This window comes from Microcaecilia unicolor, chromosome 12, assembly GCF_901765095.1.
Source record: "Microcaecilia unicolor chromosome 12, aMicUni1.1, whole genome shotgun sequence".
Classification (NCBI taxonomy): Eukaryota; Metazoa; Chordata; class Amphibia; order Gymnophiona; family Siphonopidae; genus Microcaecilia; species Microcaecilia unicolor.
The window spans coordinates 63,767,544-63,785,828 of record NC_044042.1 but is presented as its reverse complement, the minus strand read 5'-3'; the positions used below and the strand labels follow the sequence as shown (position 1 = coordinate 63,785,828).

Below are 18,285 nucleotides of genomic sequence, written 5' to 3'. Positions count from 1 at the left end.
GGAGAATTGTTGAACATGGATGGGAAAGAAAGGCAGGGAAGAGAGGAGAACTGCTGGACATGGATGGGAGGGGAGGGTGCGGAGAGAGGAGAATCGCTGGACATAGGAGAGGGCACGGGAGAGAGGAGAATTGCTGGATGGAGACAAGAGGAGAGCAGGGGAGAGAGGACAATTGCTGGACATAGATGGATGGAGGGGAAGGCAGGGGAGCGGAGAATTGCTGGACATGGATGGATGAAGAGGAGGGCAGGAGAGAGAGGAGTTGGATGGATGGAGGGGAGGGCAGGGAAGAGAGGAGAATTGCTGGACATGGGTGGATGGAGGGGAGGGCTGGGGAGAGAGAAGAAATGCTAGGCAAAGGTTCGTTTAGCCAAGCAACTTGGCTCTGATAATGGTCAGTCTGGGTCCCTAGGAAGAATCCAGCAGATCCCAAAGAAAAGTATCAGTGACACCTTGATATTCACGTTAACCCATTAGTGCCCAGTGTTCCCATATTTGTTCCCACATATGGGAACATTGGGTACTAATTTGTTAATATCAAAGGTACAGTAATATTGGACAAATACCACCACCTGGTTGGTGAATAGAATAGCAGAAATAATTACATAACTGGGCCTAACATTCCCCTTTCATGCAAGCTATGCTTGTCAGATGTACGGAACAATGTCTTGATAGAGGGATAAACCAAAAAAAAAACAACTGGTCTCCCAACCTCTACTTGTGACATGATATGCAATAGCACTGCTTTGGAAGAAGAAACCTAGTATGAAGAGCTCAGTCTCTGGCATGAGCTAAGGTAGAGAAGTTGTCATACACACTGGAACCAAATCAGATTTGTATGATAGGGTATGGTCCCCTTTCTGGAAATTTTACAAGACGCAGATTGAATGGTAGAAGTGCTTGCAGTTTGGAAGATCAATAGGCCCCCTCCTTCTTGACCTCCCCCCCCCCCCACCCCCACCAAGGATCGGCATAACTGCCAGCTCCTCCATGATGCCACCTCCATAACACCCCTGTGTGGCTCAGCTTCAAAATGGCCAGATAGCCTCTTCTACCCATTTAAATATAGACCCCGAAGAGTAGATAGAAAAAGGAGATTGAATTGAAGTAAAGAAGGAACAGAGAAGGTTCAACAATGCCGGTCCATCAGTGAAGGAGCACAGGAGAGTGAAGGAGGAAGTACACCTCTGAGAAGGGGGGAAAGGGAAATGGGACTTGATATACTGCCTTTCTGAGGTTTTTGCAACTACATTCAAAGCGGTTTACATATATTCAAGTACTTATTTTGTACCAGAGGCAATGGAGGGTTAAGTGACTTGCCCAGAGTCACAAGGAGCTGCAGTGGGAATTGAACTCAGTTCCCCAGGATCAAAATCCACTGCACTAACCACTAGGCTACTCATCCAAGGTCTATAAATATTTTATGCCTTTTGCAACTATTTTACTTTGTTTTTATGAACTGTCTGCCTTATTATGTTCATGGCTCTGTCACTGTGTATGTTAGTGCCCTTGGGGAGAATATAATTGGGAATTTTGTTTTTACTTCATATCATCCTCTCTCATTCATGCTGTCATGGTGAATTTTGTGTGCCTGCCAATAGGCTTTATTCCAATTTTATAGCCAGCAATCAGGAAATCCTTGTAACTGGTCTTTATTTATTTGTTTGTTACATTTATTTCACACATTTTCCCACCTATTCACAGGCTCAATGTGGCTTACATAGTACCGGAGAGGCTTTGAAGTCTCCGGTGAACAAATACAAGGTAGTGTTGTGATAGGATAGAGTTCATGTAGCACTGCCACATTAGGGAGTCGTACAACGGAAGAGTTGAGTAATGTCCATTACGTACTTGAGTTTTGTTGTGTAGCAGAGTTCAGGCATTTAAGTTGGGTCGGTAGGGTATGCTTTTTGGAACAGGTTAGTCTTTAGTGATTTCCGGAAGTTTAGGTAGTTGTACGTCGATTTCAAGGCTTTTGGTAATGCATTCCATAATTGCGTGCTTATGTAGGGGAAACTGGATGCCTAGGTTGATTTGTATTTAAGACCTTTGCAGCTTGGGTAGTGAAGATTTAGAAATGTTCGTGTTGATTCGGATATGTTTCTGGTTGGTAAGTCGATCAGGTCTGTCATGTAACCCGGGGCATCACCGTAGATGATTTTGTGAACCAGGGTGCAGATTTTGAAAGCAGTGCGTTCTTTGACTGGGAGCCAGTGTAGCTTTCCACAGAGGGGTTTTGCACTTTCAAATCGCGTTTTTCCAAATATAAGCCTAGCTGCCGTGTTTTGTATGGTCTGAAGTTTCTTTTAGGTTTGTTCTTTGCATCCCGCATAGATTCCATTACAGTAGTCTGCGTGGCTTAGTACCATTGTGCTCAGGGAAGGATTTTGAGAAGATTGCAGTATTGTCACAGACACCACTGATTTGTTGCGTACCCACATCTGGGATCACCATCAGCACCATCCTTCACTGGGAGGTCCATTACACTAACATACAGCACCACGGGGTCCTTGTACCAGGGGCGTAGCCAGACTTCAGCGGTAGAGGGGTTCAGAGCCGAGGTGAGGGGGCACATTTTAGCCCACCCCTGCTGACACCTCCAACAACTTTGACCCCCCCCCCCCCTGCCGCCGACCCTCTCGACCCCCCCGCCCGCCATCACCTACATTTGCTGGCGGGGGACCCCAACCCCCGCCAGCTGAAGTCTTCTTCCTTCGTTTGGTTTCTCAGTCTGACGTCCTGCACGTACAACGTGCAGGACGTCAGACTCACAGAAACAGAACGAAGCCCTGCAAGGCTTTGTTCTGTTTCTCTGAGTCCACGTCAGACTGAGAAACCAAACGAAGGAAGAAGACTTCGGCTGGCATGGGGTTTGGGGTCCCCCCGCCAGCAAAGGTAGCAGGCAGTGGGTTGGCGGCGGGAGGGGGGGTTGAGAGGGTCACTGGCAGGGGGGTCCAAGGCCAAATCTACAGGGGCCCAGGCCCCCGTGGCCCCATAGCAGCTATGCCCCTGCCTTGTACCAAGCTGTGGTAAAAAGGGCTCTGCGCTAGGTGCAGGGGCTGTTTTTGCCGCGTGCTGAGGCCTTTTTTTTACTGCAGTGCTCTTACCGCATGGCCGTGCAGGGGGAAGCGCTTACTGACACCCACTGAGGTGGTGGTAAGGGCTTCCAAAGTAACCCAGCAGTAACTGGATAGCGCACAGCGCTGGCCGATTACCGCCAGGCTAGAGCGATGTTAAAAAATATTGGGCCGATTTTCCATAGCGCAGCAAATGCCGCATGCCGGAGCTGGAACTACCGCCGGCACCTGCGTTGACCTGGCGGTAGTTCCAGATTAGCTTGCGGTAAGCCCACGTTGGACTTACCGCCGCTTTGTAAAAGAGTCGCCATATACTTGTGGCCTAAATTAATATGTTATATTAGCTGCTGTCACTCAAGCCTGTTATTCAGAAAATCCATTGTTGTTCCCTCCTATTTGACTACTTGTCAATCATTGGCAGCTTGATCTAGGATTGTCCAGTGGAATCACAGAAAATGATGTTGATGTGAAATACAGTGCTGCGTAACTCTAGTAGCGCACTAGAAATGTTAATTAGTAGTAGTAATACAGGGTTCCATGATCAGGCTTCAATTTTCTGCATGTAGAGAAGCCAGGTTTATCCAAACTTCCAAGTTTGTATTCTGTGGAATTGATGGGTGAACAGGGGGATCTGCACATTGCTTAGGTGTCCAGCTCTGCACCGTCTTTTAAATAGGCAAGCTAACTCTTTCTCTGGCAACCAGTCACCGTGCAACAGTGTCTTTCATTATCATCATCATTATCAACTTTATTTGCTATACCGCAAAGTCAAGTCAAGCCAAGTGTTTTACAATAGAAAATAAATTCATAAAGGGTAGACAAGGACCAAGACAGAAAAAGGGACAAACCAAAAGGTAAAAGTTACAATATAGTCCAATACGCTGTAGAAGCACAATTAATTAAGAAAAAAAAGGGGGAAACATGGAAAAAAGCATAGAACTCAAACTAGTGACGGGGGTAAAACATACAGCTCAGGTGTCCATACTGTCAACAGAGGCATTTGAAGGATTAGCTTCTCTAACAGGAACGAGTCTGGGGGAGAGTAACATGAGGAGAAGATGTTTTAAGCTACTTTAATACACAGGAAGATAAAGGAGAGGAACCAAAGTACACCAACCAAAAAAGCACAAATGGACTTTCAGGAGCAAAGACAATGAGAAGTACGTCTTATTACCCTGCTAATGAAGGTCCATTTGTGTTTTTTTGTGTGCTTAATCAACTTTAATAACTTGCCTTGTGCTTTAAATTCAAATACAGAGGAAGGTTTGTGATTTTTCTTATTTGCTAAACTTCTTTATTCGTTGTTTTATGTATAAGACCTGTCTTCTTTCAAAATTATTTTCTTTCCCTGTCTTGTATTAAATGTCTAGAAATAATACAAAAAACTCTGCTTTCTCTGCAGCAAACACACAAAGAAAGGCTGGAAGAACAGCTTAAGCAAGAGCAGCAGCACATGAAGACTCTTAAACAGGAGAAGATGGTGGGTATCTGTTTAAATGGGCTTCAGGGCACATCGCTGTACTGAGATGTTATGCACAATTTTAATCAGTGTTGTATGGTGTTAGGATATGGGGTAAAGGTTTTAATATTTAAAATGCACTATTATGGGACCCAACGGCATATTTCCCAAGTTTTTGAAAACTATATTTGAGCATTGCAGCCACAGAGAACTCAATGAGTTGCTTTATTTTAAGAGGATTTCATGTGTCCTTTAGGCATTTAGGGCTAGATTCAATAAACTGTGCTCAAAATTCGGTGCCAAAAAAACATTGGCGCTCAATGCTAATTCTATAATGGGCATTCAAAGATGAGCACCCATTTTGGTGCCCAAATTGGGGCAAACATCCTCGGCGTTCTATAACAGTGTTTTCCAAGTCCAGTCCTGGAGTACCCGTTGTCAGTCAGGTTTTCAGGATATCTACAATGAATGTGCATGAACATGATTTGCATACACTGCCTCAATTATATGCAAATCTCTTTCATGCATATTCATTGTGGATATCCTGAAAACCTGACTGGCAAGGGGTATTCCAGGACCGAACTTGGGGAAACACTGTTCTATAACACCGTGCACAAATTTTAGGAATTCCTCTAGCCCACCCATGGCCACACCCCGTTTTCGGTCACATGCTATGAGATTTGGGGGGGCACATTGTTATAGAATAGCGCGTAGCAAGATGTGCATACAAATTCAAATTAGCACCTAATTATTGGCACTAATTGACGTTAGCCAATTTAGGGGTCCTTTTACTAAACTGTGGTAAAAAGGGCTCTGCACTAGCAGTGGGGGATGTTTTTGCCATGTGCTGCAGCCCATTTTACCAAAGACTGAAAATAGCCCTGGCCATGTGGTAAGATTGCTCTTACAGTACGGCCATGCGAGGGGGAGCATATATCGCCACCCATTGAGGTGGCAGTAACTGGGTAGGACATGGCAGGGCCACCGAGAGGAGGGGGCAGGGGGAGCAAAATTCCCCGGGCCCGGCGCTGGGGTCAGGCCGCCGGTTCTGCAATTCCCAGACTCGCCTGCCTGCCTCCTCAGCTCCGGGCCCCCTGCATTTGAAGCGGCAGTCACAGATCCCCTCCCTTCGGGCCTTCCCTCCCTGTGTCCCGCCCTCGCAGAAACCGGAAGTTACATCAGACGAGGGCAGGCACGTGAGACCGCGGACTGCAGGGCAGGGGGAGCGACGGGTGGCGGCAGTGGCGGGGGGAACAATGGGGGGGTGAAGGCGGGGCCGCCTTGTCCAGGCCTAGTCTCCTGGCGGCCCTGGGACATGGTGCTGTCCAATTACCACCGGGTAACTGCTGGAGTAGAGAATAGTGCCCTATTTTCTCTAGCATGGGAAATGACGCACGATAGGGCTGGAACTACCGCCAGCACCCATGTTTTGCCAGTGGTAGGTCCATATTGGCGCACAGTAAGCCTGCGTTGTACTTACCGCCACTTTGTAAAAGGGCCCCGCTTAGTTGGTGCAGATCTTAGATCAGCACCCAAATATCAGTGCCAGTGTTGGGCACCATATATAAAATCTGGGGGTTAGAGGCTGCATCTGGACAGCAATAAAGAATTTGATAAAGGGGTAAATGAAACTGCAGAGGTAGGAAGTCACCTTTCTGAAGGAATATGAGGAATATTAATACCTCCAGAAGCAGATAAAATGTTCAGAGATGTCATGGGGCCACAGAGGAACATGGGCCTCATAGCATGTGAAGAGAAGGTCAATGGATGATAGGAACATTTTTGGACTGGGTTTCCCGGCCTTTAATGTAGACACTAGAATCCAAAGAATGGGTTTATTTGAGTAGAGGGGGGTTACACAGAATCATATTGCTATGATGGAGACAGGCTTGTATTCTTTGGAGGGGTGTCACTGATGTATGGATGAGTATCTTCTTGTGTACTATGGGGTGAATTAAAAAAATGGCACCGAAAAAGCACTATTCTATAAACTGTGCTTAAAGTTAAGCGTGCACTAGAGGAGCAAGAAGAAAAGAGCAGGGGGCAGGCAGCGAGTGCGGCTGTGCCGGAGACCACGCTGAAGAAGGCTTCGGCTGGTGGGGGTTGGGGACCCACGCCAGCCAAACCAGGGGCCCGGATGAAATGTGCGGGGACCCAGGCACCCGTGGCCCCCCATAGCTATGCCCCTGGTAGCTGGAACCTTTTATGTGAAGTCCACTGCAGTGCCTTCTGGGGTGCCCCACTACTCTGCTGGGATGTCTGTCTGGCCAGTCTACTAAGAAAGCTGACCCCCCCCCCCTCCCATACAGCTCAATGGCTTGATTTTGTCCTTTTTTTTCCCTTGGACATTTTGTTTTCTTTTTGAAAATGGGCCATAGACACACTGAGCACAAAAAGATCTAACAAATGGCCATTTTCAAAACAAAAAGACATTTTTTCTGGTTTGAAAATGGCTATGTTCGCCACTTGATTGTTGGCCGTTTTCAGCAAAATGTCCAAAATCTGATTTAGACGTCATATTGAAAATGCTCCTTTTTATAACCTACATGCATACTTTGTGATGCCATCCACACTCCACCCAAACTCCTCCCCCGAACATGCCTACTGCTACATCACAGACGAATACGTGCCTACTTGTTCTAGCACATAGTTCTAGCACATAGATACATAGTAACGTGAGAAACATAGTAGATGACGGCAGAAAGAGGCCTGCACGGTCCATCCAGTCTGCCCAACAAGATAAACTCATATGTGCTACTTTTTGTGTATACCTTACCTTGATTTGTATCTGCCATTTTCAGGGCACAGACCGTAGAAGTCTGCCCAGCACTAGCCCTGCCTCCCAACCACCAGCCCTGCCTCCCACCACCGGCTCTGCCACCCAATCTCGGCTAAGCTTCTGATACCTGGCCCAGCTACGTAATGAAATCCGCCCCTGACCGCTTCATAGCAGACCTCTCATCCCACCTAAATTAAATGCTTCAGCAAGGCCTCTTCCCTAAGGAAAATGGCAATATCCTACTCACCCCAATACCAAAAGATACCAAGAAAAAAACAAACGAAATCACAAACTACCGTCCAGTAGCATCTATCCCGTTGGTGGTCAAAGCATGGTAACCAAACAACTTACAGATTACATAAACAAATTCTCAATATTAGACAAATCACAGTCAGGCTTTCGCCCCCTCCACAGCACGGAAACAGTATTACTCACTCTTCTAGCCAAATTCAAGCAGGAAATAGCAACAGGCAAAAACACCCTTCTCCACCAATTCGACATGTCTAGTGCATTCAACATGGTAAACCATAATATATTAATAAGATTACTAGATAAGTTCGGGATTGGTGAAAACATACTTAACAGGATCAAGGGCTTCCTAACCACAAGAACATATCAAGTAAAATCATATTCAAACATATCACCCAGGGGCGTAGCCACGGGTGGGCCTGGGTGGGCCCAGGCCCACCCAGTTTTGTTTCAGGCCCACCCAGCAGTGGAGGCAGCGGAGGGAGCAGGCTGAGCTCCGATCCCGCATCTGCCTCCCCAGCCCGCCACTGCCCCGCCGCCGCCCGCCGTACCTTTAAATATTACAGTTTTGCTGGAGTCGCAGGCAGCCGGCATTGAAGACATCGGCAGGCTTACGCCGGTTCCAGCAGCCTTCCCTTACCTCGTTGCAAGTCGGATGATGGCTCCGCCCTCTTCTGACGTATTTCCTGTTTCTACGAGGGCGGAGCCATCATCCGACTTGCAACGAGGGAAGGGAAGGCTGCTGGAACCGGCGTAAGCCTGCCGATGTCTTCAATGCTGGCTGCCCGCGATTCCAGCAAAACTATAATATTTAAAGGTACGGGGGGGGGGGCAGGAAGGAAACAGGGCAGACGGGAGAGGAGAGGAGGGTTGCTGCACATGGTGGAAGAAGGGGAGAGGAGGGTTGCTGGATGGAGGGAAGGGGAGAGGAGGGTTGCAGGACATGGTGGAAGAAGGGGAGAGGAGAGGGCAGGGGAGAGGAGGGTTGCTGGATGAAGGGAAGGGGAGAGGAGGGTTGCTGGACATGGTGGAAGAAGGGGAGAGGAGGGTTGCTGGATGGAGGGAAGTGGAGAGGAGGGTTGCTGGACATGGTGGAAGAAGGGGAGAGGAGGGTTGCTGCACATGGTGGAAGAAGGGGAGAAGAGGGTTGCTGGATGGAGGGAAGGGGAGAGGAGGGTTGCTGGACATGGTGGAAGAAGGGGAGAGGAGAGGGCAGGGGAGAGGAGGGTTGCTGGATGAAGGGAAGGGGAGAGGAGGGTTGCTGGATGGAGGGAAGGGGAGAGGAGGGTTGCTGCACATGGTGGAAGAAGGGGAGAGGAGGGTTGCTGCACATGGTGGAAGAAGGGGAGAGGAGGGTTGCTGGATGGAGGGAAGGGGAGAGGAGGGTTGCTGGACATGGTGGAAGAAGAGGAGAGGGCAGGGGAGAGGAGGGTTGCTGGATGAAGGGAAGGGGAGAGGAGGGTTGCTGGATGGAGGGAAGGGGAGAGGAGGGTTGCTGCACATGGTGGAAGAAGGGGAAAGGAGGGTTGCTGGATGGAGGGAAGGGGAGAGGAGGGTTGCTGGACATGGTGGAAGAAGGGGAGAGGAGGGTTGCTGGATGGAGGGAAGGGGAGAGGAGGGTTGCTGGACATGGTGGAAGAAGGGGAGAGGAGGGTTGCTGCACATGGTGGAAGAAGGGGAGAGGAGAGGGCAGGGGAGAGGAGGGTTGCTGGATGGAGGGAAGGGGAGAGGAGGGTTGCTGGACATGGTGGAAGAAGGGGAGAGGAGAGGGCAGGGGAGAGGAGGGTTGCTGGATGAAGGGAAGGGGAGAGGAGGGTTGCTGATGGAGGGAAGGGGAGAGGAGGGTTGCTGGACATGGATGGATGAGAGGGAATGGAGAGAGAAGAAATGCTGGACATGGATGGAGGGGATGGAAGAATGAGAAAGGAGATGAGATGAGGGAAAAGGAAGAGAGGAGAAAAACTGCACATGGATGAAGAAAATAGGCAGAAGCTGGATCCACTAGACAGTCAAGTCTGCAGAGGACCCAGCTTTTACTTATGGATATAGAGCAAGAAATGAAGAAGAAAGGAGGAAAGTAAAGAAATAAATGGAAAGGAAGCCCTGGAAACGGAGTTAAGAGGACAGATAGCAGCAGAATCGGATACTGGGCCAGCATGATCAGAAAAACAGTCACCAGACAACAAAGGTAGAAAAAAATCATTTTATTTTCATTATAGTGTTTAGAATATGTCCACTTTGAGAATCAGGTGCTCAACATTAAAAGTTTATATTTATTTACTTATTTATGGCATTTAATCCCACATTAAACATGAATTAAATTGGAACCTGGGATCATTTAATTTTTTTTTCCTGGAGACAGTAATGCATTGCCCCCCCCCCCCCCAGGCTCTCTCCCCGGCTATAGCCAGCTCTGCAATTTTGAGAGGAGGTGGACGGGGACGGGGGTGGACGGGCGCAGAGGTGGACCGGGGAGAGAGCCTGTTGTTAAACATTTACCAGCACACCACTGTCTAGTGCCCACCCATCCAACCTGTTGGCCCACCCAAAAATTGACTTCTGGCTACGCCACTGTCATCACCATAGAAAGCAGACTGTGGAGTACCGCAAGGATCACTTCTATCACCGATCCTATTCAACTTAATGATGACCCTACTTGCCAAGTCCTTATCCAACTATGGCCTTAACCCTTTCATATATGCAAACGATGTCACAATATACATTCCTTACAAAACCAAACTGACAGAAATCACCAACGAAATCAAGCTCGGCCTGAACATCATGGATTCATTAGCAAATGCATTTCAACTAAAACTCAAGGTTATCAATAGAAATCAAACAAAATAAAACATGGAAAAGAAAATAAGATGATACCTTTTTTATTGGACATAACTTAATACATTTCTTGATTAGCTTTTGAAGGTTGCCCTTCTTCGTCAGATCGGAAATAAGCAAATGTGCTAGCTGACAGTGTATATAAGTGAAAACATTCAAGCATTACTATGACAGTCTGACAGGGTGGGAGGATGGGGGTGGGTCGGAGGTATGCATGGGGACATCAAAGCATATCATTGATATTCTAATGGGTGTGGATAGGTGAGGGGTGGGGTGATCAACAGAGACATACAGCTTTATGGTTTATAATGGGCTAGGAACCCCAGGTCTTTGTTAAGTCCTTTCTGTTGGGTGTTAAAATATTCAATCATTCTGACTTCAAAGGTCTTACGTTCTTGTATGGTTTTAAAGTTACCTTTCAGTATTCTCACTGTGAAATCACTGGTACAGTGTCCTGGTTCTGTGAAGTGCTGTCCCACCGGGGTGGGGGCCCTACTGGCTGTATTGTTCATGTGATGTCTATGTAAATTGAATCTTGTCTTAAGCATCTGGCCTGTTTCTCCAATATAGCATCCTTCATTACGTTTTTTACACTGAATGATATATACCACATTGGAAGATGAGCAAGTGAAAGATCCCTTTATGTTGAATATCTTTCCTTTGTGGGTAACTGTGGGGTCCTGTGAAATATTTTGGCATAGTTTGCAACTGGATAAATTACAGGGACGTGTGCCCTTCTGTTCCTTTTCAGTCTGTAATGGAAGTTTACTTCTGATTAGCTTGTGTTTTAAGTTGGGTGGTTGTCGGAAGGCTAGTACTGGTGGGGATGGGAATATCTCTTTCAGTAATTCATCCTCCTGGAGTATAGGTTGTAGATCTCTTATGATTTTCCTCAGTTTTTCCAGCTCTGGATTGTATGTCACTACAAGGGGAATTCTGTCTGTGGATTTTTTCTCCTTGTACTGTAGCAGATTCTCCCTGGGTGTTTTGAGGGAGGAGGCAATATTCTTGGAGATTATTTTGGGGTTGTAGCTTATTTCCGATCTGACGAAGAAGGGCAACCTTCGAAAGCTAATCAAGAAATGTATTAAGTTATGTCCAATAAAAAAGGTATCATCTTATTTTCTTTTCCATGTTTTATTTTGTTTGATTTCTATTGATAACCTTAAGAGTGGACTAACACAGCTACCACACTCCTCTAACTAAAACTCAATAAAGAAAAAACTCATTGTCTCATCCTCACATCCCCACAAGTATCAACACCCCAGATCTCAGACAGCTTGAAAATCCTCAGCATTACAAGGGACCGTAACTAGAGAGCCAAGTGGCATCCACAACAAAGAAAATGTTCCACTCAATGTGGAAACTCAAACGCATGAAGCAATTCTTCCCGAGGGAAACAGTTCGCAACCTGATACAATCAATGGTACTAAGCCACTTAGATTACTGCAATGGAACTTATGCAGGATGTAAAGAACAAACCTTAGAGAAACTTCAGACCGCTCAAAACATGGCAGCTAGGCTTGTATTTGGTAAAACGTGATTTGAAAGCGCAAAACCACTCCGTGAAAAACTACACTGGCTCCCAATCAAAGAACGCATCGCCTTCAAAATCTGCACCCTGGTTCACAAAATCATCTACAGAGAAGCCCCGAGTTACATGACAGACTTGATCGACTTACCAATTACAAATACATCCGAATCAACACGATCTTATCTAAATCTGCAGTACCCAAGCTGCAAAGGACTTAAACACAAAACAACTTACGCATCTAGTTTTTCCTACATAAGCACACAACTGTGGAACGCATTACCAAAAGCCTTGAAAAGAACGTATGACCACCTAAACTTCCGGAAATCACTAAAAACCAACCTGTTTAGGCATACCCTACCGATGCAACTTAAATGCCTAAACTCTGCAACACAACCAAACCAAAGCACGTAATGGACATAACACAACTCTTCCGTTCTCCGATTCCCTAATGTGGCTGTGCCACATGAACTTGATCTTACCACAACACCCTGTATTTGTTCACACTGGAGCCTGCAAAGGTCTCTCCGGTACTATGTAAGCAACATTGAGCCTACAAATAGGTGGGAAAATGTGGGATACAAATGAGACAAATAAATAAATAAGCATATTGGGGGCAATTCTCCAATTAAGTGCCTACTTTTAGGAATCCCTATTCCACACAGTAAGAGCCTATTGTATAACAGCACCTGGGCACCCAGATTTATTATAGAATACTTAAATAACCCGGCATCAGTGAACCTTATGCTTATGTGCCCGCAGTTACACCATCCATAGACCAGTCATAACTGCAGGTGCGTCAATGCAGCAAGGGGTGCGCATCACTTTCTGTGTGTGTAAATGGCAGCCCTGCCCATGATCCACCCCCCCTTGCATTTATATGCCTTGAGCTGGATTCAGTGCCAAAATTCAGCACTGAAAATTTGAGTGCTAAGCGCTATTCTATAAAGGGAATAGTGTTCAGAGTGGATCCAACACCTAACTTTTGGACACCGTACTTACAGCGGCTAAAATGCTGGTGCCCAACTTAGGCATGCTGTGGGCAAATTCTGTAATTCTGCATGCAAGTTTTTAAACTGTCCCCGACACCCCTGTTTTCAGATAAGCGTTATGAGAGTTAGGCTCCAAGCCTTGTAGAATAGCAAGCAGATAGTTGCACATGCAAATTCCAGTTGATGCCAATTAAGTGCAATAATTGGTTGTTAGTGGATGTGGAGGAGTGGCCTAGTGGTTAGGGTGGTGGACTTTGGTCCTGGGGAACTGAGGAACTGAGTTCGATTCCCGGCACAGGCAGCTCCTTGTGACTCTGGGCAAGTCACTTAACCCTCCATTGCCCGCCGCATTGAGCCTGCCATGAGTGGGAAAGCATGGGGTACAAATGTAACAAAAATAAAATAAATAAATTATTCCTAGTAAAGGGCTTGTTAATCAATTAAGTCGTGTACACAACTTGGGCGTGTGCCCAATTTTTGGTGTGCAACTTTGAGTGCCATATATACAATCCGGGGTATGCCACTTAACACACATCCTTACAGACTGGCACTTAATTGTTTTGCTGTCACACATGTAAATGCTGCTATTCTGTACATTTATACCAGGGTCAGCTCAAGGGACTGTGGCACCCTGAACCAACCTTTCCATTGGTGCCCCCCCCTGCAATCTCATATCTCTCCCTCCATTACCCCCTGCCTGTGATCTGGTATCTCCCCTCTCTCTCAAGTCCCCCCGCTGGACCAGCAGAGTCCTTGGCTCAGGGTGCTGATGATAAAGGTTGCCAAAATCCCAGGCCTTTAGGAGTTTGAAGGTAGATCGGATGGGGATTTTGCTACCCTTTATCACCGGTGTCCTGGGCCAGTGCCTCACCTGATCCATACATTGAGCCGGACCCGATTTACACACAAAGTGGCATGGAAATACAGGCACCCAGTCATCGACTTGCCCTTTTTGTGCGTGTATGGTAGAATATATGCATGAAAAATCCCTTATAAAATTATTTCATACAGCACATGCAACATTTACACCAATCGAGGCAGGTATATATTTGTGTGTGAGCATCTGTGAACTATTGGGAATTGTGCTAAGAGGCTATTTTATAAAGACACATAGGCATCTGGGTTACTTTTACAGAATCAGTGCTTTTTTTTCAATGTTTTAGCTGCCAGGTTATGCAGTTACCCTGTTTGTGTGCAATTACCCTGTGAGTAAAAGTGCAGACTAGTAATAGTGCTGTTATTTGGGGGTCATAAAATACAAGACCTTCAGAAAGGTAGGTCTCAACCTGTGGTCCTGAGACCTCTAAAGGTCGCAGGGAGTCTACTGAAAGGGACTGGAGCAGGTGGAACAGGCTCTAAGGGTCGCAGGGAGTCTGCTGAAAGGGACTGGAGCAGGTGGAACAGGCTGATCTCACTGCCAAAGAACTCTGCTCTGATGCCAGGAAGAAGGGAGTGGAACCGATTGAGCCTTCACAGACGCCTGAAGCACTATTGTTGAATACACTGGGAAGAGGAGAAAGAGAACTGAACTAGTGCATGGACATGCATTTCCCAGCCCACTTACCTACACTATAAACTGTAGGTTTCTCAATTCTTGGGATCAGTTTAGTTTAGGACCTGCTTTAACCACTTATGAGACCCTTGGAAAGCTTCTGAGAATGCCCCTCCCCTGTTATTTTTCTCACACATTAATCTTGCCCTCATATAAGGAACAGAAAAACTTTATATTGTTATAATCGATTATATGGAAACTGCCCTTCCCCAGTATGTCTCAAATGACACAGTTTGTTTCACGCCGAGAGGAGACACTCCCAGGGTGTTTAAGTTGGAAGAGAAGCTCGTGCATGGATGACATTTTCAACTCCGCGTTCTGGTGCAGACAGTTTTAAATTGTCCCAGATGTACATCTGTGAATTGTTTTTTTTAATGTTGCATGTAACACAAAGCGACTGGCTGGTGATCTTTATCTACTTTGACTTCTGTGTCTCTATGCTTCTGCTCTCTTACCTTTCATTCTGTGAATAGTTTCTGCAATGGACAAGTTCTTAACACTGTGAAACACACCAAAAAGGGCTGATTTTCGAAGGGGTTTCTGCAGCCAAACACTCCCTTTGAAAACTGTTGCCCCAACTATATAGAGCAAAGGGATGGTGCTGAAGACAGGGTTAAGGCAAACCATCCTAACTACATACAATGATTTTAGTATATAGCACTTACCTTTATCTATCCGACAGGGTCCCGTTTCGCCATGTCGGCTTTTTCAAGGAGAACCTCATGCTTATGCTCTTTATCTACAAATGATTAATACCACGTCAATCAGGCTGTTTCTACTCACTGTGCTTGTTACTTATATACATCTGTGCGACAGGATTATATGTGCTGAACCCCACACTTGCTCAACTGTTGGATCATATCAGGCTCAGCTTTTCAGAAAATGGACAAAACGGGACCCCGACAGATGGATAACAGATAAGTGCTATATACTAAATGAATAATGATATTAAGGATATATACTTAAAATGAAGTATATGAAGTGAAAATTTAACAAAAGCATTATCAAAAGCATAAAAATTAGAGTAAACGAAGGTTTTTGAGCCAATGAAAAGTCCAACACCAGAAAGTCATATAAAACATTAAAACAGTGGTGGGGCACATATAGAGGCTTTTTCCTCCATTAATTATAAAAATCAGTGAGCACCACGGTATAGCAACCACATAAAAGGTGTTTTGAAGCAATCTTCTTAATTTTGTGGTTGAGTCCTTTCAATTTAAAGATAAATGAATTGATACATGCATATTCACCCCTGACATTTCATGAGCCTTTTCTGTGTATAAAACATGTTTTACACATGAAAAATGCTTATAAAATGACCCTCTCAAAATTAATACCAGATCTGAGGCAGGAGTTAAATTTTTGGCATTAATGAACGCAGGCCAAATGGAACATAAGAATAGCCATACTGGGTAAGACCAATGGTCCATCTAGCCCAGTAACCTGTTTCCAACAGTGGCCAATCCAGGTCGCAAGTACCTGGCAGAAACCCAAATAGTAGCAACATTCCATGCTACCAATCCCAGGGCAAGCAGTGGTTTCCCCATGTCTGTCTCAATAGCAGACTATGGACCTTTCCTCCAGGACCTTCTCCAAACTTTTTTTTTTAACCCAGATATGCTAACTGCTGTTATCACATCCCCTAGCAATGAGTTCCAGAGCTTAACTATTTGTTGAGTGAAAAAATATTTTCTCCTATTTGTTTTAAAAGTATTTCCATGTAACTTCATTGAGTGCCCCCTAGTCTTTGTACTTTTTGAAAGAGCAAAAAATCGATTCACTTTAACTTGTTCTACACCATTCAGGATTTTGTAGACCTCAATCATATCTCCCCTCAGCTGTCTCTTTTCCAAGCTGAAGCCCTAACCTCTTTGGCCTTTCCTCATATGAGAGGAGCTCCATCCCCTTTATCATTTTGGTTGCTTTTCTTTGAACCTTTTCTAATTCCACTATATCTTTTTTGAGATACAGCAATAAGAATTGAAAGCAATACTCAAGGTGAGGTCACACCATGTTTCAATACAGAGGCATTATAATATTACTGGTGTTATTTGCCATCCCTTTCCTAATAATTCTTAGCATCCTGTTTGCTTTTTTGGCTGCCACCGCACACTGAACAGAAGATTTCAGTGTATTGTCTGCAAAGACACCTAGATCTTTTTCTCGGGTGATGACTCCCAAGGTGGACCCTAGCATCAGGTAACTATGAGTTGGATTATTCTTCCCAAAGTGCATCACTTTGCATTTGTCCACATTAAATTTCACCTACCATTTGGATGCTCAGACTTCCAATTTCCTAAGGTCTTCCTACAATTTTTCACAGTCTGCATGTGTTTTAACAACTTTGAATAATTTGGTGTAATCTGCAAATTTATTCACCTCACTTGTTCTGATTTCCAGATCATTTATATGTATGTTAAATAGCACCAGTCCCAGTACATATCCTAATGGCACTCCACTATTCACCCTCCTCCACTGAGAGAAATGGCCATTTAACCCTACACTCTGTCCAATAACCAATTCCTAATCCACAACAGAACATTGCCTCCTCTCCCCTGACTTTTTAATTTTCCCAGGAGTCTGTCATGAGGATCTTTCTCAAAAGCTTTCTGAAAATCTAGATATACTATCAACCAGCTCACCTTTATCAACATGTTTATTCATACCTTCAAAGAAATGAAGCAAATTGATGAGGCAACACTTCACCCCTGGAGCACTTTTTAATAATCGGTGTTATATTGGCCACCCTCTAATCTTCAAGTACTACGAACAATTTTAATGGCAGGTTACAGATCACTAACAGCAGATCAGCAATTTCATGTTTGAGTTATTTCAATACCCTAGAGTGCATATCATTCAGTCCAGGTGATTTACTACTCTTTAATTTGTCGATTTGGCTCAGTACATCTTCCAGGTTCACCAAGATTTTTTTCAGTTCTTCCGCATTATCATCCTTGAAAACCATTTCTGGTAAAGGTAGATTTCTTACATCTTCTTCCGTAAAGACTAAGCAAAGAATTCATTCAGACTCTCTGCTATGGCATTGTCCTCCCTGAGTGCCCCTTTTGCGCTTTCATGATCTAACAGTCTCACAGATTCCCTCAAAGGCTTTCTGCTTCTGATGTATATGAAAAATGTGTTACTGTGAGTTTTTGCCTCTGTGGCAAGTTTCTCTTCCTATTCTCTTTTAGCCTTCTTTATCAGTGCTTTGCATCTAACTTGCCAGTGCTTATGTTGCTTCTTACTTTCTTCATTCGGGTCCTTTCTCAATTCTTTTGGCTCTAATAGCCTCTTTCACTTCACCTTTTAATCATGCTGGCTGCTATTTTCTGTTCTTTCCATCTTTGCAAATACGTGGAATGCATCTGGTCTGGGCTTCCAAGATGGTATTTTTAAACAATGTCCATGCCTTATTTAAAGTCCTAACTGTCAGGCTCACCCAGTGGAGATGTGAGCCCTTGTGCCCGATGGAGGAGGATTCCTCACCGGGCTGTCGGCCAACCCCGAGTTCCCCCTGTGCCCCCCTCCGTTCCCCAGGGGTTGAGCCCCCAGGTGCGGGAAGCAAACAGCAGAGAGAACTGAGTCCAGAACAAAGTCCATGGGGCACGGCCAAGCAATGGGCAAAAGCAGGACCAGGAGCAAACAGTGGTCCGTGCCAGGCAGCAAGCAGTAGCAGATCCAGGAACAGGCAAAGATCAATACCAGGCAGCAAACAGTAGCAAGTCCAGAATCATGCAGGGGTCAATACCAGGCAGCAAACAGTAGCAAGTCCTGGAGTATTGTGTTCAGTACTGGTCTCCGTATCTCAAAA

At 45.5% G+C, this 18,285-nt stretch overlaps 1 protein-coding gene across 4 annotated transcripts in view; it reads left to right on the top strand.

Annotated features, from left to right (window-relative positions):
* Positions 1-18,285, top strand: part of CALCOCO2 (calcium binding and coiled-coil domain 2) — a 119,074-nt gene that overhangs the window by 83,181 nt on the left and 17,608 nt on the right. For all 4 annotated transcript variants that reach the window (XM_030221574.1, XM_030221573.1, XM_030221576.1 and 1 more), the window contains one exon: positions 4,480-4,557. In XM_030221574.1, coding sequence (XP_030077434.1) covers positions 4,480-4,557 — 78 coding nt within the window. The remainder of the gene's footprint in view (positions 1-4,479; positions 4,558-18,285) is intronic.